Below are 26,370 nucleotides of genomic sequence, written 5' to 3' on the forward strand. Positions count from 1 at the left end.
CAGCCGAGGCTCAACCCAGCGACCTTCTTGCTGTGAGGCGACAGCACTACCTACTGCGCCACTGCATTGCCTGCAACACAATTTTAAAAAGCTGTAACGTTAAAGCATTTACTACTTTGTAATGTTGTCATTACTTTTTTACAACACTTAAAAGACGTTTACCAAGTGATGAAGTTTTTCAGGTGTAATTTTGTCCCATTTTTTTCCTGCAAACAAGTCTTAAGGTGGGCAGCAGTACGGGGTCTTCATGTTGCATTTAAAATTGACCCTAAAATGGTTTATAAATATATTTATACAAGAATCGAATCTGATGGACAGTATCAGCAATCGTACAGCCTCTTCGCCCTTGTGTATTACTCCGCCCACATACAGTGACTTCAAATTGTGCCACACATTCTCTATTGGGGACTGCCGGCAGGTCAGTCAAGTACCTGTATCCTCTTCTCCACAACCAGGACTTTGTAATGTGTGCAGTATGTGATTTTGTATTGTCTTGTTGAAATATAAAAGGGCATCCATTTTAATAATTTTCTCATGTATTTGTTGGCAAGAATGAATGATTAATTGGTGTCAAGGCTTTGCAATCCAAAAATGTCATTATAATGGAAGTCAATGGGGCAAAAACAGCATAATAAACGCTTAGGGAGAAAACCTCAGCATAAATTTCAAATTACAAGAACTAACATCTTTACTGTGCAGGAACTGTCTTTTTTATAGATTACTATTGTAATAAGAATTAGCTCTAGAACCTATTGAATAAGTAATAGTTCTTAATTGAAAATATATGAGTACTAAACGCATGAAAACATACAAATACAGCAGTCACATCAAGTTTTCTTGATATTCCAAATTGGGAGCATGTTGAATGTTCATGCTGCACTTTTTCATAAAACAAATATAATTTTGTGACTACAAAAATGTTCAAAATCACAATTTAATATTGCATAAAATTACACTGTTAAAATATCTGTAAATTAGCAGCTTTCCCTATTTTGAGATTCATGATTTTATTTAATTTTTTCCCCATTTATTTATGCTTTTGAATTGCATTATGGGATGTTGATCTTTCTTCCGACAACTTTTAACCTTAAAAAGTTTTTAAAAAGTGACTTTTATAAACATTTTTGATAGTTTAAAGTGATGAATTGTCAGTGTTGGTGTTGCATATTATGTTACAAAATCCTTGTAATAAACATCCAGCACATTATTTCTCTTTATATTACTTCTTATACATTATATTACTTATTATTATTATTATTAATTATACTTATTATAATTATATTATAATCATACTTATTATTTAGACTGCTAAAATGTCAATAAAATGACTTTGTTATTAAATTATACAGTTGAATTTTCAACATCGAACATCGTCAGAGCAGAGATTAAGATCCCATAATGCAATTCACAACTGTAAATAAACAGAAAACACTTGTGAATCACAGAAAATGTTTATTAGCATATATATTTATATCGAAGTTGACACCATGTTGGTGTTTCGTAACATCTATTTTTACGAGGTGGGTCGTTATATCTATTCCATGTCTTCTAAAACATCATTGGCTTAAGTACATTTGAAATCCTATTGCACAGTTATTGTAATTGACATCTACAGCCCTTGAGTCGATGGCTGTAATGGTGTAACTGTATCAGTGGGACATCCTTTGGCTCTCTGTAAAGCATATAGGCATTACAAGCCCTTGGAGGTGATAGATGAGGATGAGCCATGTCATATAATCTAAAGCTTATCTCATGAGATGCCAATACTAATCAGATAGGGTCACAGTTCAAATGTAATGGAATAAAGTATTAACCTTATGGTCTGGTGTTAAGCTATAGTATCGATACACTGTAAAGAAAATGGCATGATGCTGGAATAGTTGGCGGTTCATTCCGCTGTGGTGACCTCTGAAATAGAGAATAAGCCGAAGGAAAATTAATGAATGAATAATTATTTTATTCAATTGTTTTTTAAGATTTTTTTTAAGTTAATCTTTTGAATGACTTGTAGCTCCCCGTGTTTTACTGTATATAACTGCTGTTAAAGGGAAGACAGTGCAAAGGATGCGGTCTGTAAGATCTGTGTCTTTCTCTCTGAGAGATTGTGCATGTCATATTTGTGTTTTCTTTCTGAAAACAAAAAAAAGAATAAACTCAAGTGTGAACTGAATGTTTATTTTGCAATTGAATTGAAATGTTTTATAGTTTAAATTTATATATCACATGTATTCAGTTCATTTTAGGGTCATCAGACTGAATAGGACCTACATGTATAGGGATGAAGTGTATCTGTAGTTTTATGTCATACAGCATTCGTTTTAATCAATTGCATTGACTGACATTGTGTTTGCAATTACTGATGCCTGAAAGCTGTGTGTTGACAATATGTATACACAAAATTGACATTTTTCATCGTCTTTCAGAATCAAATTCATGCACATTAAAACCCTCAGCTGTTAGAAACACTGTCAGTGAGGTCTTATACGATCATCATTCAGGACTAATGAAACTCTTCTGCAGTACCTTGTTAGCCTTTAGAGGGAGCCTGATACCACTCATCTGTGTAACACACAAAACCTCAATTGCATCTTGTCCCTATTTTTATCCATTTTTATATTAGCAATCATACCTTACATTTGTTTAATTAGTTTATTTATTTATTTATTTATTTATTTACTTATTTATTTAGCAACAAAGTGTTTTAACAAAAAAGGTTATTATTTGCATGTGTTTTTAAGACCTGAATGTAAGAATGTGAAGCAGATTTAAGCTATTTGGTGCAAAATAAATGAAACGTTTGTAGCTTAAAGATTAATTGCACATTATATTATTATTTACTTAATAAAAACTATACAGTGATATTATTATTATTAATATTATTATTATTATTATTATTATTATTATTATTATTATTATTATTATTATTATTTAATTCATGCCTCTAAATACTGTTTGACTTGCCAGAAACACATAAATCATTGTTTATTTGCAACTTCTCTATTTGCAACTGTATTTAACTTTGCCTGTCATTTTTTAAATATAAAATTATATTGCATGCAGATATGCTCTACTGCAGAATCATCCCAATCCATCTCATTCATTCATTCATTTTCTTCTTGGCTTAGTCCTATACAAACTCATTCGCACACATACATACACTATGGACGATTTAGCCTACCCAATTCACCTGTACCGCATGTCTTTGGACTGTGAAGGAAACCCATGCAAACGCAGGGAGAACATGCAAACTCAAAACAGAAATGCCAACTGACCCAGCCGAGGCTCGAACCAACGACTGTCTTGCTGTGAGGCGACAGCACTACCTACTGCGCCAAAGCTATTTAAGTCATCTGCTGAAAGTGCATTTATATCACAATATATATTGCAGTAAATTAAAATATTGTGTGTGTATATATATATATATATATATATATATATATATATATATATATATATATATATATATATATATATATATATATATATAGTATTTTTCTTGACAAAAATGTATTTATGAATCTACAGTACTTTGTATTTATATGTTTCGTCCACATCATAGCAAAGCTGATACTTCAGTATATGACTTGTCCCATCGATTACCCACAATAATGAAAAAGAGAGACAGAGAAAGCTTTGTTATGCAGTTTCTGTGTATTGTGGAGTTGTATTTTTTTTTTATAGTCAACAAAATGCCTAAGAAAAAGCGTTAGCGGGTCTGTGTCTGCAATTTGGTATGATGTTCAGCATTAGCATTAGATACTGCATAATAATCAGTGTAATGAAATGCTAATTGTCAGTCAGCTTTATGCATTGCAGAAAAGGTCACTTGCAGCAGCAGCACCTCAGACACACACACACACACACATACTTTTCCTCAGTCTATCCCTGCAGGCATGTGGCTGTCTGCATGATCTAACCTCACCAAATATGCACACACACACTCACGCTCACACGTAGGCATGTGCATATCATATATTATCTTATACTTACTCAGATCAGAATATGAGAGATTGCCACAAAAGATACAGTGAGTACAGTACTTAACTTGTGCTATCCTGTTGTGTGATATGCATAATATTAGAGCATTCCCGGCAAAAGAGAGAACATGATCAGGATTTGATGAGACAAAAGGAAATTATGGACGTTTCCTGTGTGGTTTCTGTTTATTTGTTGCTGTAAGTGACTGTTGCTCTGTATCATGCCATCAGGGAGGCAGCGGAACAGACTGGAGCCGATGGACACCATCTTTGTCAAGCAGGTGAAAGATGGCGGCCCTGCGCATGGAGCTGGACTCTGCACAGGTACAGACACACAGAATAGTCATTAGTTATTCATAGAGCTGAAGTCAAAATTATTAGCCCTCCTGTGAATTCTGTTCAAATATTTCGCAAATGATGGTTAACAAAGCAAGGAATTTTTCACAGCATGTCTGATAATATTTTTTCTTCTGGAGAAAGTCTTATTTGTTTTATTTCGGCTAGAATAAAAGCAGTTTTTAATTCTTTTAAAACTATTTTAAGGTCAATATTAAGAGCTTCTTCAATATTTTTTTCGATTGTCTACAGAACAAACCATTGTTATACAGTGACTTGCCTAATTAACCTGAATAAATCACTTTAGGCTGAGTACTAGTATCTTGAAAAATATCTAGTAAAATATTATGTACTGTCATCATAGCAAAGATAAAAGAAATCAGTTATCAGAAATTAGTTATTTAAACTATCACATTTAGAAATGTGTCGAAAAATATATTCTGTCCGTTCAACAGAAATTGGGGAAAAAAATATACTGGCATAATAATTCTGACTTCAACTGTAGTTAGGAAATCATTATACATTGTAGCAGACACTGGATGCATTGGGTTTCCCTGAATCATACATATCAGCTTCAGTTGTCATACAGTTATTAAGTATCATTTTCAGCTTTCTGTGCGTGTTTACTTAAGTTAAATGAGCATATTTAATGTCTACTGCACTGAAAAAATTATTCATTGAATTTACTCATTTTTTTAGGTAAGTTGTTGCAAACTATTTATATGAGCTGATTTTAAACAAACAATTTAAGTTGAACATTACTAAATTTAAGTTTGTTCAAATTCAGCCCCTATAAGTTGTTTACAACCACTTCTCATTATTCTTTTTAAACAGAAAGATGATGAAAATACATACAATTCTGTTTCAGGCATTGAGGTTAGCATCTTAAGTTAAAAAAAAAAACAAAATGGTGGAAAATGTCAACTCTCTTATTGTCCGTTTAAAAAGTAATAAATAAAGTACCTTTACTAATCCAGGGTCGCCACAGCGGAATGAACCGCCAACTTATCCAGCACATGTTTTACACAGCGGATGCCCTTCCAGCCACAACCCATCTCTGGGAAACATCCATACACACTCACCCACACTCATACACTATGGACAATTTAGCCTTCCCAATTCACCTATACCACATGTCTTTGGACTGTGGGGGAAAGCGGAGAGATTTTTTACATTTCCCGAAAAAAAAAACACACGAAGGCAGGGAGAACATGCAAACTCCACACAGAAATGCCAACTGACCCAGCCGAGTCTCGAACCAGCAACATTCTTGCTGTGAGGCGACAGCACTACCTACTGCGCCACTGCCTTACTCACAAATTGATTAGGTTTAGGACAAATTTAAAAGAATGGACATAAAACAGTTACATTTCCCGAAAAAAAATCTCCAGAATTGTGTTGTTTTAGCTCATTTAAAATAAGTAGCATGAACAATCAGCAAAATCATTTTTGAGTGCGGTAAGTTAAAGAGCAAATAATAAAATCAATGTTTCCCTTTCACATTTAAGTATTTAGCATTACTGTTCATTAATATTAGATTAAGTTTACTGTAAGTTATACAATTGTTGTATATCATCCCAGTTTAAAGAGAAATAATGAAAATGCTTGAAATTTACCCACATTTAATGTGCATTTGATAAACTTATATACTGTACACACTGTAAGCTTATTATATATTTAGATGTAGTCATTTAGTAGATGCTTTTGTCGAAAGCGATTTACAATTGAGGAGGCATTCAGTGATTCAACAAGAAGAGCCAATACACACAAGAAGTGCTGATTATTCAAAGAACTCAGAGAATTAAGTGCTAGAGTAACGGGGAGTGTTCTTTCATATATAGAGAGTATTTTTACAGGTGATTTGTCAAGCCCACTCACCTGTATGAAGCACACTTCAAGCACATTTTGTAAAAACCTACCTTGTGCAAATGTGCAAAACTAGTGTCAGTTAAAGTGTCAGAGAGATGACAGAGCGTGTTTATCAAGCCCACTTTCCTGCATGTGGTGAAGAGGAGAGAAGAGGGGAGCAAATATATAAACATCACAGAAATACACAAAAAAACTGCATCCTTCTGGTCAGCCCCTCTTTACGATGTAAATCTGGGCTTTCTGAGGCATGAAAATGTCACTGCTAAACGGTTGGACCAACAACCAGCATCCAAAATGAACTGGCAGGGCTTCATCTTTAGCAGCTGAAGTGTTACAAAAGTATAATCAGTTTGGAGTTCTCACTACTTTCTGAGTCTTGGACTGATCTTAAGGAGGGTACAAAACACACATTCCCACAATTATTCACAGTCACAGTCAATTATTGTGAATCTCATCTTCATCACACATCAGTCAACATTTCTAAAGAAACATGCTTACATCAGGATTCTTGTTCTTACCACATGATCTTGTAGATCATCAGTTCCTCAGAGGTTCCTACAGTCAAAATGATTAAATAGAATTTTTCACAGTATGTCCAACACAATCTCATGGCAATTCGTAACTTTTTGATTTAGTGGCTAATTCGTACAAATTCGTATGATCTAATTCGTACAATTTAGTACGATTTACTCATCCCCCAATGACGGTTGGGTTTAGGGGCGGGGTTAGGTGCCACGCCTCCTTTTTAAAATCGTACAATTTCGTACGACTGAACTCATACGAATTCATACGAATTAGCCACTAAACTGACAAAACGTAAAATACTTATGTTTTCTCATGAGATCAGGCTGGTATGTCTGATAGTACTTTTTCTTCTGGAGAAAGTCTTATTTGTTATATTTCTACTAGGATAAAAGCAGTATTTAATTTGTTTTTATAATTTTAGGATCAAAATTATTAGCCCCCTTAAGCAATGTTTTTTTTTTCAATTGTCTACAGAACAAACCATCATTATACAAAGATTTCCCTAATCACCCTAACTTGCCCAATTAACTTAGTTAAGCCTTTAAATATCACTTTAAGCTTAAAACATCTTGAAAATATCTAGTAAAATATTATGTGCACTACCTAACAAAAGTCTTGTCGTCGATCCCAGTTCTAGTTGATCATTTAAAAAAGTGGCAGAGGTTACAGAAAGTTCAACGTGGCAAAAAGGGGCAGAAAGTTCAAGGATGAATCATCAGTTAAACTGCATCTCAATCATCACAATTACTGCAGAAGACCTATTGAAACCCACACAGAGCCAAGATTCTCACAGAAATCTGTCAAGTTTGATGAAGAAAGAATCATGGTCTGGGGTTACATTCAGTATGGGGGTGTGGGAGAGTTCTGCAGAATGGATGGCAACATCAACAGCCTGAGGTATCAAGACATTTGTGCTCATTACATTACAAACCACAGGAGTTCATCAGCAGGATAGCGCTCCTTCGCTTACTTTAGCAGCCACATCAAAGTTTCTGAAAGCAAAGAAGGCCAAGGTGCTCCAGGATTGGCCAGCCCAGTCCCAAGATATAAACATTATTGAGCATGTCTGGGGTAAGATGAAGGAGGGGGCATTGAAGATGAATTCAAAGAATCTTGATGAACTCTGGGAACTCTTGGGAGTCAAGTTATTATTTGTTGTTCCTAAAACTTGGATAGGCGACAAGACTTTTGTCAGGTAGTGTACATGTCATCATGGCAAAGATAATAGAAATCAGTTATTAGAAATGAGTAATTAAAACTATTCTGTCTAGAAATGTGTTGAAAACAAATCTTCTTTCCTTTAAACAGAAATTGGGGTAAAATTATGCAGGGGGGCTAATAATTCAGGAGGGCTAATAATTCTGACTTCAACTGTATATTGTACAAGCCTGTATATAGATTTCAAAATGCAAACATTTTTACATAACAATATTCTATTTCTTTTTCTACTTCCCACAGGGGATCGCATTGTGAAAGTCAACGGAGAAAGCATTATTGGAAAGACATATTCCCAAGTAATTGCCCTCATCCAGAACAGGTAACGTTTCAGCTTACACTGCTCATCCCAAACCCAAGTACTATAACCTCTAGCTACAGATGCAATGTTTTGATTTTAAAGGGGACCCATTATCACTTTTATAAGGGGTTTAAACACAGTTGTGTGGCAGCAGTGTGTGAATATAGCAGCCTCTAATGGTAAAAATTTATTAATTCAATTTTTTTTATAATCACACTTCATAAAAGCAGTCTGCAGAAACACTTTGATTGACATTCTGCCTTTCTACGTGTCATCAGATCAGGGAAAGCCCTGCCCATTAGTGAAGATCTCTCCCTCATTAGCAGAAACAGCCCTGAGTGAGAAGCAGCCGCTATGCTGACGCATAGACATTTGTAGCTCCACCCTCTTTTGAAAAGAGGGCTGGGAGCACAATCTCATTTGAGTTTAAAGCGACAGTCACCAAAAGGGCACCATTTGAAACAAAGCCTACAGAGGCAGTTTTAAAGAGTTAGAAAAAAGTACGTGTGAAGTATTTCGAGCTGAAGCTTCACATACACACTCTAAGGTAAGGCTGAACAATATATCGTTTTAGAATTGATATCGCAATGTGTGAATATGCAATAGTCACATCGCTAGACATGCAATGTGGAGTCAGGATTATAGTTGTCCAGGTACAACAGTTGATGAGAGGTGAGATTTTGGAGTCATTTCAGTTGAACCATAATAAATTGAAAATAAATCAATTGTGTGATTTTCTAAGGCCTGTGTAAACATTTAAAGCGAGTTTAAAGCATTTAGGCTTTACATTTGTAGACAAAGATAAATTATGTTTAATTATTTAAATTATTTAGACTATACAGCTTTATTGTACATTTGATTATTTTATTTCTGTTACTGAATACTTATACTGCAATTGTATATTTGCTTGTAATTTGGTTGTTATATTAAATGCAGATGCACTCCCTACAAAATCACCCCAATCAATCTAAAATTATTTACAGTGGAAGTCAGAATTATTAGCCCCCTGTTTATTTTTTCCCCAATTTCTGTTTAACGGAGAGAAGATTTTTTCAACACATTTCTAAACATAATAGTTTTAATAACTCATCTCTAATAACTGATTTATTTTAGCTTTACCATGATGACAGTACATAATATTTGACTAGATATTTTTCAAGACACTTCTATACAGCTTAAAGTGACATTTAAAGGCTTAACTAGGTTAATTAGGTTAACTAGGCAGGTTAGAGTAATTAGATAAGTTATTGTATAATGATGGTTTGTTCTGTAGACTATCGAAAACAAAAATAGCTTAAAGGGGCTAATAATATTGACCTCAAAATGGTTTAAAAAAAATAAAAACTGTTTTTATTCTAGCCGAAAATAAAACAAATAAGACTTTCTCCAGAAGAAAAAATATTATCAGACATACTATGAAAATTTCCTTGCTCTGATTAACATCATTTGGGAAATATTTTAAAAAGGGGAAAAAAATCAAAGGGGGGGCTAATAATTCTGACTTCAACTGTATATATTTTTCCCAATAAAGCTATTCGAGTTATCTTGTAAAATATTGCAATATAAATCGCAGAAAATCAAAGAATCGCAATGTACGTTTTTTCTAATATCATGCAGCCCTTTTGGACACCAGAGACTTATTTTACATCTTGTAAACAGGAGCATGATAAGTCCCCTTTAAACTAAAAGAGTTCACTAGTCTTTGTATTTATGTGCTCCTTATTTACTCCTTTAGTTGGTTGATTATCTGTTCCTGCTGAGTCTTCTAGTTAAATCTCTTAATCCTTGAGGAAGTTTAATGAATATGCTCTCTATTGCATAATTTGGTATTAACAGCTAGCAGTGCTGTACTTGTGACTGTAGTCATGACTTCATTGCTTTATCTTTTAAATGATGTATTTTTATTTAAGTTTTTTTTTCTTTTGCAGTGACACGTCTCTGGAGCTCTGCGTGATGCCAAAAGATGAAGACATTTTACAGCTGGTAGGTTTTGTTTTTCATGGGTTTCTCTGTCAGACAAAACAAACATGGATTTGTCTTGTGGCGTTCTCTCATCCTCATATTGGTTTGTTCAGTTGGCTCATTCTAGCATTTTTGGTGCATACCAAGACTTGTTTTTTATGTATGTCAGAGTTTGGCTCAATTGGATATGAATTCTAAGTTGGAGACCAAGCACACTGTAAAAAAAAAAAAAGCAGGGATCCACACAATTCACTCATGTTGTCCCAACACAAATCATTTAAGTTAACAAATTTAAGTGGATTGAACATAAAACAGGTAAGTTGTCCCAAAAAAAGCTTAAGAATTGTGTTGTTTCAGCTCATTTTATATAAGTAGTTTGAAAAAGCAGCAAAATCATGTTTTTTTTAAAGTGTAAATGTAACCAAATTTGCTTAAAATTGGCTGAGACATGCTGTTTATGTGAGCTCTGGTACAGTTCAGTTCTTCATTTGCTCAAAAAAGGTATTGATGATGTATGAATTGGTGAAAGAGATATTGGAATTTACCTCAGTTTTGCTCACAGAAATGGACCCATTGGGCCTTATTTACAAACATCATTTTATTCAATTGAGTTCAATACATCTTTATTATTATAGCGCTTTTTCAATGTAGATTGTGTCAAAGCAGCTTAACATAAAATTTCTAGTAAACAAACTGCGTCAGTCCAGTTTTGATAGTTAAATTTCAGTTTAGTTCATTTCAGTGTGGTATAATTTTCACTGCTGAAAGTCCAAACACTGAAGGTCAAATCCATTGATGCGCAGCTCCACGAGTCCCAAAACCAAGTAAGCCAGTGGTGACAGTGGTGAGGAACAAACTTGACCAATTGTCGAAAGTGAAGGAAAAAACCTCAAGAGAAACCAGGCTCAGTTGGGCACGACTATTTCTCCTCTGGCCAAACTTCTTGTGCAGAGCTGCAGTTTAGGCGCTGGGGGCTGGAGAACGCTGGACGTCCATCGTAGAAAAGCTGCAGGTGTGAATAGGTTCAGGCTGGCCCACGGGATCAATGCCATAACTCGTCTGCTCTCCACTCCTCCATGACCACCACAGCATCTGCTCAGGATACGGCTTGGTCCAGGATTATGGAGAGCTTGGGATAAGGAAAAACAGACTAGCTTAACCATAGTTGCTGTTCAAATTATGTCTTTTGTGAAGTGTTCCTGGCTCCTTATGTTCATTTGTTGTTAACAAACTTTGTACTGTAAGAAAAATCTGACAACATGTTCTTAAGCAGAATAATTGTTTGCACCTGCGTTCTTAAAGGGATAGTTCTCCACAAACTGAAAATTCTGACATAATTTAATCATTCTTCATTCTTCTAAACCGGGTTGAGTTTCCTTTTTCTGTACAACAGTATGTTTTTAGACAATATTTAACAATATTTTTGATAATAAGACAATATTTTTAGCTTGTCTAGAAAAAGCTTCTTGATTTAAGAATTTTTAGATATTTGGAAGACAAAAGCTCTTATGTAAGAAAAGCTCCGTTGCGATGTATTTTAGTCATTGTGGGACAGTAAAACCCATTCAAGTTTTTAACAAAGAATGAGTCTTGTGCGTGTCATGGTCAAAAGATAAGATGCATATTGAAGTTTCAAAATAGAAAATGGATGAACTGCATTGAAAATGAAATTACTCAGGCAAAAGGAATTCTGGAAAAGGAGAGCAGAGCGATGGAAGCACACGGAATATGTTCTTCCAGCCAGAGTTCAGTGATCCAGCGGAGCAGAGATGCGTGATGGCGCCTGTGTGTGTGTGTGTGCTTGTTTTGAGTTCATCTATAATGAGGTTTTCCTCAGAACCAGGGTCATAATGCCACCCCCATATCTGAGCAAATTCCAGACAGAACTCCAGATCTCAGGCTGTTACATGCCAGCCACATGAACTCATACTCCACTGTGGAGCCTGCGGGCGCTTTCTGACGTGACAGTAATGAGTCCGTCCAGTGCTGAGTTTAAGACTTAGGAACGCCACTCATGCTTGTTATTTCAGCTAACAGGAAGCAGTTCTTTCTTCCAAAACGTTGTGAATTGGCTTTTATTGTCTGCGTAGCATGGCAAAATCAATGGTAAGCGCAGTGGTCTAAAGGGGCTTTTAGACTAGGCACATTTGCTGCAGTCCATGTTCGACTGTTAATTTTCAACTCTTGATTGCTTCTAATTTTACATCTTAGCAAACATGCACAGTATATGATACAGTATACTATACAAAACATCGCTGAATACTTCTTTTTATTAATTTTGGGACTAAACTGCTGGAGCTCAACTACAGCACTACTGCCAACTAAACTGCCGTTGAAGCACCCTCAAATTGCCTTATGGTGATACTGATGGCAAACTTGTTGTTATGTAGAGAGTAGAATGAGAAATATAGACTGAAATAAAGATGCAGAAAACACTGGCAGAAGATATGTCATGGACTTTAGGGAAGGGCAAGCACTTTATGCAAAGCAGACAGGTGATCAGATCCAAAGCTGCACCTTACAAAGCACATTTTGACTGAAACACTGCAACATCTTGAAATAAGAAGCTAAAGGATAGATGCAAAGATGCAAGCTAAAAGATTAAAGAGTAAGGACCAACATGGCAGTCGTAGATTGTAAATTATAGGCAAATCGAAAATCATTGTAGTGTTGTGCTTAGCGACTTTGTTAATACTTGCTAATATGGATTGCATGAATTTTCATGAATTGTAAAGTTCAAATAATAATAATAATAAATAAATATATGCAAATTTGCAGTTTTCACCAGATGTTGGTAACAACCAAAGTAAGTCATGAAAAATAAAATAAAATTACACAGGGAAAACGTATAGAACACATGAAGAAAGGGAGGTGTAACAAGGCATGGATAGCCCAGACAGCAGCTGAAATATCTTAATTCAGTTCAATTCATCTTTATTTCTATAGCACTTTTACAATGTAGATTGTGTCAAAGCAGCTTAACATTGAAGTTCTAGTAAATTGAAACTCTGCCAGTCCAGTTTTCAGAGTTTAATTTAAGTTTAGTTCAGTTCAGCTTGGTTTAATTTTCACTGCTAAAAGTCAAAACACTGAAGAGCAAATCCATCAATGCGCAGCTCCACAAGTCCCAAAAGTCTCATCTTCAGCAAACCTGCCCCTTGTCAGTGTAAATTAATATAAACTGCTTCAGTCCCAACACATGCATTACCAGGATGATGAAGATCTAACCTAGGTGGACATTTTAGCAAGACAATGGTCCCAAACACAGCCAAGGAAACTCTCAACTGCTTTCAGAAAAGAAAATAAAGCTGCTGGACTGGCCCAGGCAATCACCTCATTTGAATCCAATAGAAAATAAGAACCAAAGATCAGAGTTTATAGACAAGACCCACAGAAGGGTTAAGACTTGAAGACTTTGTTGATGCCTGAGGGGGGGGGGGGGGATTGCATTATCTGGGTCAGTTACTTGTCAACAGCTTCATTGGAAATATATTTTCCAGGAAAAAATCAACGACAAGTTCAAGTACTTATTTTTATCACTTCATGTTGATTTTTAGGGAAAGTCAAACCCTATTTTGCAAATCCAGTACAACTTTGGTGTAGACAGTAATGAATCTTAGCTAACCACTTAGTGTTAACCGGTCAAAAGCTACTACAAATAACAAAGAAAAAAAAATGAACCGGAACTTCCCTCTAAATGGACAGGAATTGTAAAGTCACTGCGGGAATAGAAGGGAGCCACATACTGTTCACTATGTCAAGATGGTTATAAGAGAAAGATGCTCACTGACAATGAGTGTAACTTTTATGAAATTTAGTTTTTCTCTGGAAAAGAGCAGCAGTCACTCTTCTCTGATCGCCAATGTGTCCTCCTCTGCCTGGTTTATCTGGTGCTAAACTGGCAGACCTCCAGCGGTCTCTCTCTCTCTCTTTCTGCTGCAGTGTGTATTTATAGTGTGCTTTATCCCGCACTAGAATGACAGCAACACTGTCTGGAAAAGGGGATGATTGCTTCTGGTGTACCTGTAGAGCTCTTGTCATCTTTCCTTACTATTGCTCTTTTTTCCTGCTCTTTCTTCCTCTGGTTTTTCCTGCTGTCAATCTAATTTCCCGGCTACAGTTCTCCAGGGATATCACTGCTCTGGTAAGAAGGAGCTGAAGATGTCACTTGCTCCCTCTCTTCTGTTATGTAACTTTGCAGTGCCTGTAGTTGAGTTCCTTTGCATGTGCATTACATTTCCCTCTTTACCTGTTAACATCCAGATTTTAAAGATCTTAAGAACTACATGCCCTACGTGTTTATTCAATCTCAAAATTCCCCCCTCAACCCTACCCAAGTTATTCCATCATCATGATAATGCACCTGCGTATTTGTCATCTTCTGAGTCATCTTAATTTTCATAGAAGGGGTGGAGCAGACAAACAGAAAGAGAGAGAGAGAGGGAGGGAGGGACATGTTTGGTAATGTAACTCGACACCTCAGGTGTAGAGTCAAAACGTCTAGCTATCACATCTACACTCTCATTAATGCCTGAGCTCTATCCTGTGACAGCTGAGACAGTTTGAACTTTATATATTCAGCTGGACTATGAGGGACTGTTATAAATGGGAGTAATTTCCTGAACAAAATAGACTTTAAGGATATTAGTTGGCTCTGGCTTCATCGGAAAGATGATAACCGAGCAGCTACTAGCGTCTTTAGAGTGCTCTGTGAAAGGCTGCCCTACTCTCGCTTTTTCCTCTTGTCTGCGTACTGCTCTTTCTCCTCAGCTAAAGGTAGGTAAGCCTCTGATACCTAATCCCTTCTTGAGGTTAAAGGCATTTGAGCCTGGCTGTTTGACCCTTTCCCCCTCTCTCACTTTTCCTGGGATGCATAATAACTTGCAGAAAAACTTGTTTTTTACAGGATACATTGTTTGTGTGTATGACTGAACTATTTGATGTTTGATAGATTTCAGTATTTGTTTGTTCATTAATAGTGCCTTTAACCATTCATTCATCATATTTAATAAAGCATGTTTTCTTTTCAGGCCTATTCTCAAGATGCATACCTCAAAGGAAATGAGGCATACAGTGGAAATGCCCAGAACATACCCGAGCCACCCCCAATATGTTACCCACGGATAGAGCCCAATGTCTTGGCCATGGCACAAGTGTCAGAGCCCTCACGCTCTGCCGAGACATCATGTGGAGCCAGCTGCCACATCGATATCCCTTTATCCTCCACTATCCTATCCCAAACCTCTCAGGTTCCCAAAACACAAACTGTTGTTCGTGTGTTTAACGAGAATGTTAGGACAATAGTAGCATCACAAGAATCTACAGACCGAACTTCACATGTGACCTGGGCTGGTCCCAGCCACAGGACAGAGGACAACCAGAATGCCTCTTCAACAGACCCAAGCTTAAACAGGTCTAAACCCCATGTCACTTCATCTCCAACTGGGACAGCACAATTACAACAGAAACCCAATAGAACTGCAGAGCCCACTGGGTTTCCTGACAATACCCCCAAAACTGCACAGACTTGCTTAGACACAAAGCTTGTACCTTCTAAAAGACATACCTTGACAACAACTGCAGAAACCTTCCCATCAGCCAGCTCTCCATCCCCTTACACACCCTCTCCTCCACCAGCCACTCCCTCGCCCTGCTCCCCACATCAGAACATTGATTGGAGGAACTATACCACCTACAAGGACTACATTGATAACAAACGACTCTACATGTATGGCTCCCGGACTATTCAGGAACGTCTGGACAGTCTGAGAGCTGCATCCCCAACAGGTACAGGTGAATACAGCAAGCAGAAGAGTGCATCAACAACAGCCACCCCCTCACGAGGCTTTTCTGGATCACAGCTAAGACAGAGAAGCGCCTCACATGATCGGAGTTATCAGGTATCCAGTGTGCTGCCACTGCGTAGTGCATCTCAGGAGAGGCTTGGTGGTGCAGAATGTACTGCTCTAGCACGGAATTGGCCTCGGAGTGCTTCCCAGGATGCCCTCCCATCAACTCCCACAGGTATCCCAAAACCAAGAGCGTATTCATGTGATTACCTGGGTAGGCAGAGTGACAATGCAACATCCATGGTGGACGAGAAAGCATGCTGCAGAACTGACACAGAAGAGTGGTTACTTGTGCACAAAGGGGATGAGGCAAGAGCAAGCAGGCAGTCTTCTTCCTTGCGCATGGTGCCTCACAGGACACAGGATTTATTTAGTCCAGAGAAACGAGGGGGAAGTTACCCAGGTTTGCCCATCACCCCTCTATTCAATAGAGGTACGGATTCATTGCTTAACTCCAGAGCTGAAAGCCTAGGTAACAACTGTGCACCTTCTGTAAACAGATCCTCACTCCTTCCTGCGAAAAATTACGTCTCAGACCCTTCCACTGCTGCTGCTTCTTATGTAGCTTCTGCCCTGGCTTCAATACAAGGACACCTCAGCTCCAACACAGGCCTTGTCAAAGACCAAAGAGCACCTCTCATTGCCAACCACAATGCAAAGCAGTTACAGCCCAGAGGGCGGGCTGACAGCCTTCAGGAACCTGTCCGAGAGGTAGTCCGCCCAGGTCGCTCTTCTTCTTGTTCTGCTGCTTCTAAACTCCATAGGTCAAAGCAGGGTGGATGCAAGCCCATATTGACCAGTAACGGAACAGTTCATCAGCAGCCTAGTTGCACAGAGCCCCAAGCCAATGAGAAGGCAGTGGAGGGGATTGAGGGTCCAGATGCCACTGTAGTTGTGGTTCGAAGGGAAAAGTCTGGTTCTCAACCTATCCGTCCCCATTCCTACATTCTGGCAGTGAACGAGACACAGGGAGGAGCTGAAAGACCCCTGAACTCTAATGCATGCTGGTTGCAGAACGATACCCGGCGGGAAATGCACATGAGAAAAGTTGGAGACCAGTGTAAGATCTCCGTCTCAAGCAACCTTGATGACTCTCTGGACTCCATTCCCTTCATTGGTAAGCTGTTTAAAATAACATTGGATGCTGTTACCACTAAGTCAACCATAAAGATATTTTGATATCATTAGCAGGTTGTTCGAAAATTTCTATTATAAGCTTTTTATAACACCTTAAGCAACTATTAAGTGTGAAGAACATGGACTACAATGTGTTTTCCTCACACATAAACCATTTGAACTTCATCCCCACTACTTTCAACACAAGACAGTCATTGTCTACTTAACTGTGCTGCCACACTAGGGTAGGACCTGGTGAATTTGCTTTTTATTGCTTAGATAAATCATATAAAATGACACTGTTTGTCCGCCATTAATGGTTCAGGCTTTGCATAGAGAGCATTCGATTAAGGGATGTACAGCTGTGTGGGTTTATGATGTTAACAGTGATTACAACAGAACGAACAGCTCAACTCAATGTAAACAAAGCTGGCAGAGAAGACAGATGAGTAATCTGATATCTGTTAATGTCTGTGAGAGAATGGGAGGAGCTGAAAGAAGCACAATGTGCATTTACACGTAGGTATTTATCAAGTTATTGGTCATTCTGGGATTCTTGGATATTACAGACATGCATAGAGATGTCTCTGGTATGTCCTACAAGAAGTCGATTTCCCATCATGAATGACTGTCCTTCTCAAGAAACAGTTCTATAAACCAAATCCCTCACATTTCATTTTAGAATGTGTTATAGGCTTTGATATATGTGCAGCTAGACAGTGTTGTAGCTCAAAGGTGTTCATGAGGTGCATGGGTCAGCTCCGGGAGCATATCCAAACGGCAATGCACACCAGTACAGTGATAGGACATGACATCATAGTCTACAGGGGCACAGATAATGTGACACACTGACACATTCCCCCCTGAAGGCAGCGAGGAAGCCACTTCCACAGCCATTGCCTGACACTTTCACACTCACTGCAATTTAACCATGGCTCTAAAACCTTAAACAAACAACAGGACAGTAAAATGATATGACATAGTAATGGAAAATGCCAGTGGAATTTTTTTTTTTCAAGTAGTTAATGAAATGCTAGTTTCTGACAGTGTTCGAAGTCATTTGAAATGCTGTTTTCTTTGTACACTCTTTTCATTGATAAACAACGACTTTCGTTATTGTATGGTTTTTGTTACATTAGGTTCAATACTAGGCTGTAAAATAATAGTGATAATTAACATGATAAAACTTTCCCTCGATGAAATTATAGCAGGTATTCAATATCATGTTTATGCTTGAAATTAAGTGTAATTAATACACAATTTGCGTGCAGAATTTAAGTGCAGGTTAAGAAAACAATTGAATTTACCATAGAATACTAACGTCTTTATGATTTAGTTTAAAGCCAGATTAAAAAGTTCTGATGTTCTCATCGACATTGACAAATAGGAAAATAACTGCGCCATGGACAATCCATTTACAAAGTTATTTCAAGAATTTACCATGGGTTTACTGTATTACTGTTGTACTGCTCCATGGTATTGTGGCAGTATTGGGAGATTTACATATGGATTTTATTATATTATTACTGTATATATGTATTGAATGTATTAAAAGTGTAATGAATATAGCTAAAGTCATACATTCATTCATTCATTTTCTTTTCGACTTAGTCCCTTTATTAAATCCAGAGTCGCCACAGCGGAATGAACCGCCAACTTGTCCAGCATATGTTTTACGCAGTGGGTGCCCTTCCAGCCGCAACATACATTTTACATTTTAACATGGTAATGAGGTACTACAGTACATGTATTGTTTTTCCTATGATTAAGATCATCTTAATAGATGACATAATGAATGATAATAGTGCAAATATTTATATTAGTGTTGTATTTATATTAGTGCTGGGCATTGATTAATCTCTAAAGTCAATGTCCAACCAAAAATCAACCAAATATCAATGTCTAACGATGCTACAGCATGACGTTGTGTGGAACGTTACCACTATGACGTCTATGAGCCATTGAATTTTGGTTGCCACACCTGACGAATAAATGTCAGTATTTGACATCAATATGTCTTGGTTTAAGATGTTGGCTTGATGTTGGATTTTGGTTACTTTCTAACACAATCTAAAATCACCCAAATATCAATGTCTAATGATGTTACAGCTGGACGTTGTGTGGACATTACTACTTAATATCTATGACACGTTGAATTTTGGTTGCCATACCTGACGAATAAATGTCAGTATTTGATGTTAATATGACGTTGGTTTAAGATGTTGGCTCGATGTTGGTCACTTTCCACAACCTAAAATCAACCAAACATCAACGTCATTTGACGTCATTATTGGACGTCGAAATAACGTCTTCCTTAGACACTGGCTAGACATTGGATTTTGGTCACCTGATGTCACGATCTACATCTAACCGAATATTAGTAATGTTTTGTAAACAAATTTTGGGAGGAGCACGCGTAGAAGTTTCAGTATCAAATACGTCATTGACAATTATTCTATTGTCCAATCAGTTCTTGACCAAACCCCTATATATACCAAAGCTGTCTTACCTGCAGCATTTCACGACTTTAGCATCCCTCCACCACCCCGACACCTCACCTCTTGAGCATCCCAATTCCTCTCTGTTTCTTGATAAGGGGAATAACTCGAGTTGAGGTGTCTCCCCGAGCTCAGAGCCCTTTCCTTGGAAAGCACGACAAATACGCTTTATTCTTAAACGCTTTATTCTTAATCACAAATAATGTTGTCCATCAATTTAGATGTTTATCTAGTTGATATGTTTGTCATGTTTTGATGATAAAAATTGTGTCATTTTGAATGCACGTTAGGCTTGGGCGGTAATACGGTAATATGGTTAACCGCTGGATCTAAAAATAGCAACAGTGTCAGTTTCAATATCGTTATACCGTCATAAAAAATGCACTTAAATAGGAGACAAGTATTAAATATTATTTATTTAATGCCTAAAAATGTATATGCGTGATTGTCATCATGGGACAGTGTGAAGGAGAGAGAGGTGAGGTAAGATGGCGAGCCACGCACCAAGTGACCTGGTCTCGAAAAAGAACACAACCTCTGCAGTTTGGCAGTATTTCGGGTTTCGACCGAACGAGAAGGGAGACGTGGTAAATACGAACTAGAGATCTGCATTCCCACTGCTGTACCGCGAGAGCCTCGGGAGCCAGATTTTTTGCGGTGCGGGAATACATTTCCAAATAAAGCGCGGGAGCCGTCGGTAACTCTGGTGTAATTTGAATGCGTCTAACAATATCGCTCCCGAGCGAGCGTGTGTGTGAATGAGAGAGAGAGAGCGTGATGCTGTGCGTCACTTGGTGCTGTCTATGTGTGTGAATGAGAGAGAGCATCTCGCGCAGATCTCTAATACGAACAAGACAAACAGGTGACCGCGAACTATACGGTACTCAGTTTCTCAATGGTTTAGGCACAAGGCCAACAGTTTGGTGACGCTGTCTGAGCCTTACATCATAATTTTTTATTATGCATGGTAATACCGGATACCGAAGTAAAATAGGTAGGAGGTTTGACAGTATCAAAATTTGGATATCGCCCAAGCCTAATTCATATTTTAATTGTTAAATTGACTTTCTAAGCAAAGATCTGCCTTCAAACTTAAAAGAAATAGATATTTAAACTGATAAAAATATTCAAAATCTAAATAATTCATAACACTCTGCTGGCATTTGTTTAGTAGCGAGTTCCACCATACATGTAGCTTGCGTTTTTCCACATTTGCAGTTTAGGTATTACACAACATTTCCAAAGAGAGTAATTACTGCTAGCAGTTCATCTTTATAGCGCTTTTTTACCATGTAGATTGTTCCAAAGCAGCACCTTAAATTAAACTGTGGAAGGAAGCCCTGTGGTTAATATCTTTAATGACATCATGTTGTTCAATGATGCAACCCGTCTTGCCATACTGCTTTGTGTTGTCTGTGGACGAAAAAGACGTGGGAGGCGTTTATCGGTTTAATGATTGCTCACTCCTTCCTAGTGATATGAGTAAGCCTATTTACTCCTGGCTGTCTGATTCTGTTATCTGTTTTGTACTGCTATCCATGCTATATACAAAAAAAAAAAAACATTAAAAGATCATTTGTGTCTCATGTCTGTTGTCATCAGACGAGCCGTCAAGCTCCAGTAATGACCATGACACCACACACATTCCTGCGTCTGCCGTGATTTCCAGCACACCTGTCATCACCACCATCCCACCCAGTCCGACGTCCCCTACTCCTGTCATACGCCGACAGCTGTCCCATGACCAGGGTAAGAAACTTCTAAGCAAACAAATGCAATATTTTAGTAATGTCAAATACACTTTATTTATTTTACTTTTTTAAATGTTTCCCAAATTATATTTAACAGAGAGCAAGGAATTTTTCACAGTATTTCCTATCATTTTTTTTCTTCTGTAGAAAGTTTAATGTTTTATTTCAGCTACAATAATACTAATTTTTTTAGAAACATTTTAAGGTCAATATTATAATCCCCTTTAAGCAATATATTTTTTGATCATCTACAAAACAACCATCATTATACAATGATTTGCCTTGTTAAGGCTTTAAATGTCACTTCTTAGCCAGCGTCAGGACGTGGATGCACTGTGGTTTTATTTTTGCACATGTCAGTGTTTATGAATAAATTACATCAAAAAGACCATGAGTAATATTGACAAACTATACATCAGTCTAAAGCTACAACCCTCACGCAGCCATTGTAGCTAGTTGTTTTTCAATGGGAAGCTTATAAAGAATGTCAGCAGCTATCTGTGCAGCTCTCACATGGTTGCCCAGTGAAGCTAAGCAAGGCTGTGCCCTGTTACTACCCCTGTGGTCTGTATGGGTCCTTATACCCCAGTATATTGCAGGGGACGTTAAACAGAGAACTCTCTGTGATTGTTAAAAATCCCAAGATGTCCTCCAAAAAAGAGTAGGGGTTTTACCCCGACATCCTGGCCAAATTTGCCCCTGGCCTCCATCCATTATGGCCTCCTAACCATCTCCATATCATAATTGGCTTTATCACTCTGTCTCCTCTCCACCAATCGGCTGGTGTGTAGTGTGCAATCTGGCGCAAAATGGCTGCCGCAACGTCATCCAGGTGGATGCTGCACACTGGGGGTGGATGAGGAGATTCCCCCATTGTGTAAAGCGCTTTGAGTGTCTAGAAAAGCACTATGTAAATGTAAGGAATTGTTATTATTAATGTATTTGCTAAATTTGTGTTGAACAGAAAATGTTTATTAGATATGAAGTAAATATCATCGTAATAGCAAGACACACTTGCATTCATTGCTGTACATTAGGGTTTATTTTGAAATAATAAGGACATCCACAGGACATCATCCCATCGAACACATTTAGTCCAGCGACACAAGTGTTAAATTGTGAATGGTTATTCGTTCGTTTATGTCACTGTTTCTTCTGGAGACCTATTGTTTACATTGTTTACTATGTTAGGTACGCGCAAAAACGTAAACTTAAAACTTAGTAAAAAGCAAGGCGATGTCATAGCTTTCAGTGTTATAAGTAAAATAATACCATGAACTGAATAAAAAGTCAAATGCAGTTCATAAAATCTAAACAAAGCAGTCGATGAATATTAGTATCTTAAAAAATATATAGTAAAATGTTATGTACTGTCATCATGGCAAAGATAAAAGAAAGAAATCAGTTATTAGAAGTGAGTTATTAAAATTATTCTGTTAAGGAATGTATTGAAAAAAATCTTCTTTCCGTTAAACAGAAATAAATATACAGGATTGTTATATTTCAGGAGGGCTTATAATTCTGACTTCAACTGTATGTGTCTTAACTCTGAATTCATCCGTATCTCCAACCTAGATTCCTTACGACTCACTATTCTGGAATCAGATTCGAGAACAGAACGCTCCAGATCCTTCGATGAGGGCTTGGATAACTACAGAGAAGAGCGGAGAGGGTAAGTTTACAGTGTAGAGTTCAATGACCTTGCGGTTGAAAAGTCAACCCTCTTACATTCCAGCTGCCTGCACTTTATGACCTCTGTGTTTGTTTTGTCTGTATAGACGGTCGATTAAACACACCCATGGATTCAAGGGCCTTAGAAAGGTGAGTGAGAGTGCTGTAATAAAGATACAGCATGACAAAGACTCTCAATAACTGCAATTTAATTCGTTTGCACTGTACGCACAGGACAGGGGTGGAAACACAAAAGTTGTGATCTATAACAGTGGTCCCCAACCCCCTGGTTCGTGGATCAATTGGTACCGGGCCGCACAAGAAATCCTTAATTATTTCAGTTTTATTTATTATATGAGTCTGAACAATCTTTTATTTTTTAAAAATGACCATAATCTCTCGGTAACATCTCTGTAACTTGAGTGCCAAAAATTAAACCACAAGCAGCAAAATGAATAAGAAAACAAAGTCTTTGGAAAGTTTCTTTGCGAAGAGGAAAAGGCCCTGTGAAGGACCCACGAACTGCCAAGGAATAGATCCGCAACCCATTTGATAACAAATCAGGTGAATCCAGCATGTCTGTGCTATTGTCCGTGCAAGAAAAAGATCGACTGCAATATTTTCAATATTAGGAGCTACACGCAAAATCGACGTGACGTGCTCGCACTTTCCAGGCACTACCAGTTGAAAACACATCAACTTTTTAGAATGCCGTGAGCGCACCACGAGTCACATGACAATAACTGACCAATCAGTTTCATATTTTGAATGGAATATACAGTACACATTTCGGTAGACTAATTATTTCAGACACACATAGAACACCAAAACACGGCCGTTCTTTGTAATTTTCTCAATAAATAATTGGAGATCAGAGATGCAACAATGTTTTTTCAGCTTGTCATCCTCTGAGAAAACGCCTAACAATCTGTACAACCTTTCTGCCCACCCCCGCCTCCAGGACCAAGCGTTGACCGGTACGCAGTGATATAAAGATTGGGCACCACTCATCTAAGTAAATTTATAAATGCAGCTTGTAAGCAAACTTTGAGTATATACATATATATATAACTTAAAATTAACTTATATGAACTGCTTTAAATCATCATATGAGCTATAATAAAGTAAATAAAACACTTGTGAATATAAATAAAAACTTTTAGGAAGTGAACTTAAGCTAAAGTTTTATAAATGAGACCCCTGTTCAGTAGGCACCTGGTTTCCAGCTGAAATATTGCTATTAATTCTTGAAATAAGTTAATCATGTACTCTGATCTATAAATAAATTCTGCATTAATGGGGTTTTCTGTTAGAGAAGTGCCGCATTAAAGAATCATCATCATGTTTTTCATAGTCTTAAGTTAATTACAGGGTGTGAATGGGGTCTTAAAATGTTCATAAACAATATTTTAGGCCTTAAAAAATCTTTAATTCACTGAAAATCATCATTTGATCAACTTAACTCATTTTAAACAGGCCTTAAGTTTCCTTTGTCTATGAAAAGTTACCCAATCATCAATAATCCAGCTCAGTAAAACTTTTAAATTACATTTAACTCATGTTTTAACCAATGTGATTAAATTAGCTTTTTTACATCCTTACAAAAACATTTGTTTAAAAGTTCTTCATGTATTTATAGCTAACTGGTGAGGACACTGACCTGGACAATCTGTTGCAGTCTGTTGCTATATAAAAGAAGAGAAATGAATAAGATGAAGAAAATGATAGATAGATAGATAGATAGATAGATAGATAGATAGATAGATAGATAGATAGATAGATAGATAGATAGATAGATAGATAGATAGATAGATAGATAGATAGATAGATAGATAGATAGACAGAGATGGATGGATGGATGGATGGATGGATGGATGGATGGATGGATGGATGGATGGATAGACAGACAGACAGACAGACAGACAGACAGACAGACAGACAGACAGACCAAACTGAAGTGTCCTATATTGTTTTCAATAGGCATGCTCCGTGTGTGATGTGTTTCAGGCTGTTGACCGCTGCTCTGAGGACTCGGGCTCTAGGAGAGACTCTACTTCAGATGTCTTCACTGATGCCACCAAGGAGGGTTCACTTTATTTCCGGCAGCTTAACTCAGAAAAGAGCAAGGTAAAAAAAAAAGCTAAATAGGGAAATTTTGTGAGTCAGTGCTGAATGAGCACGATGCTCTGTGATGCTGTAGGACTCCCTGGCAAACACACTGTAGTTTGGAAACTTGTTGCAACAATTACTTAAACCTGTGAATGGATGAGTTACATGAATGAGTTAATGAGAACGAATGTCTTGCAGCCTCTCCACTACATTTATTATTAGCCAAAGTAGTGCCGGAGGTATTGTCTTACAAATTTGGCACTTGCCACCCTAATAAAATCTTACTTCAGTACAAGTATAAAGTCCTCATTTTCAAAATTACTTGAGTCAGTTTAGAATGTTTATTTAGCATAAAATACTAACTGTGAACAGATCATTTGATATAGTGAGTTGTTTACTGGAGCCGGAACTGTGCGCCACCCCAAGCTCTTTGGCCTTTTCCTACCTTGTGGGCCACGAGGCCTCAGAATCTGGCCCATTCCGAGCATTTCGGGTGATTCTTACTTTCTGTCAACCCATGCGTCGCCCTGATTCCACTCTGTGTCCTTCTTGGGTTTTTTCCGCCAACCCACTGGTTTTCCAGGGCTGGGAAATTATGATTAATACTTACTGACTGATTTGCACTTTTAGCACCAACAAATTAAACAACCAGCTACCTCCTGTGGAATATTTTTTAAATATTTCAGAAGTGTACAGTTTAGTATAAGTATACTACAACTACTACGACTACTAACATGTCAATAAGGTAAATAACAATATGCCATGATTGTACTTATTTCATGCTTTGTTTGAATGCACTTCCAATGTTTAGTGTGTACAGCTTTAACCTCAGTCATAGCTCAGTGAATCATGCAGTAATTCAGTTGTCTCTTCTACAGCGTGTCGGCAGTAGCATGCGCTCATGGAAGCAGATCTACGCTGTGCTCCGTGGCCACTGTCTCTACCTGTATAAAGACAAGAGAGACGGACAAACCAATGCCAACTCTCAGATGGAAGATGAGCCGCTGCCAATCAGCATCAAAGCCTGCCTGATTGACATCTCCTACAGTGACACAAAGAGAAAGAACGTCCTTCGGCTGACGACATCAGACTGTGAATATCTCTTCCAAGCGGAAGATCGAGAGGAGATGCTGTCCTGGATCAGAGTCATTCAAGAAAACAGCAACTTGGATGAAGAGGTGAATGATCAGA

General features: G+C 37.6%; 1 protein-coding gene across 3 annotated transcripts in view; it reads left to right on the forward strand.

The window, feature by feature from the left end:
• LOC130218758 (rho GTPase-activating protein 21) overlaps positions 1–26,370 on the forward strand; it is a 142,257-nt gene that overhangs the window by 93,640 nt on the left and 22,247 nt on the right. For 2 of the 3 annotated variants that reach the window (XM_056451017.1, XM_056451015.1), the window contains 10 exons: positions 4,209–4,301; positions 8,166–8,244; positions 10,152–10,206; positions 14,306–14,329; positions 15,216–17,151; positions 21,251–21,397; positions 22,975–23,071; positions 23,178–23,220; positions 25,078–25,197; positions 26,058–26,357. In XM_056451017.1, coding sequence (XP_056306992.1) covers positions 4,209–4,301; positions 8,166–8,244; positions 10,152–10,206; positions 14,306–14,329; positions 15,216–17,151; positions 21,251–21,397; positions 22,975–23,071; positions 23,178–23,220; positions 25,078–25,197; positions 26,058–26,357 — 2,894 coding nt within the window. The remainder of the gene's footprint in view (positions 1–4,208; positions 4,302–8,165; positions 8,245–10,151; positions 10,207–14,305; positions 14,330–15,215; positions 17,152–21,250; positions 21,398–22,974; positions 23,072–23,177; positions 23,221–25,077; positions 25,198–26,057; positions 26,358–26,370) is intronic. The other variant, XM_056451016.1, reaches the window with a different exon arrangement.

This window comes from Danio aesculapii, chromosome 24, assembly GCF_903798145.1.
Source record: "Danio aesculapii chromosome 24, fDanAes4.1, whole genome shotgun sequence".
Taxonomy (NCBI): domain Eukaryota; kingdom Metazoa; phylum Chordata; class Actinopteri; order Cypriniformes; family Danionidae; genus Danio; species Danio aesculapii.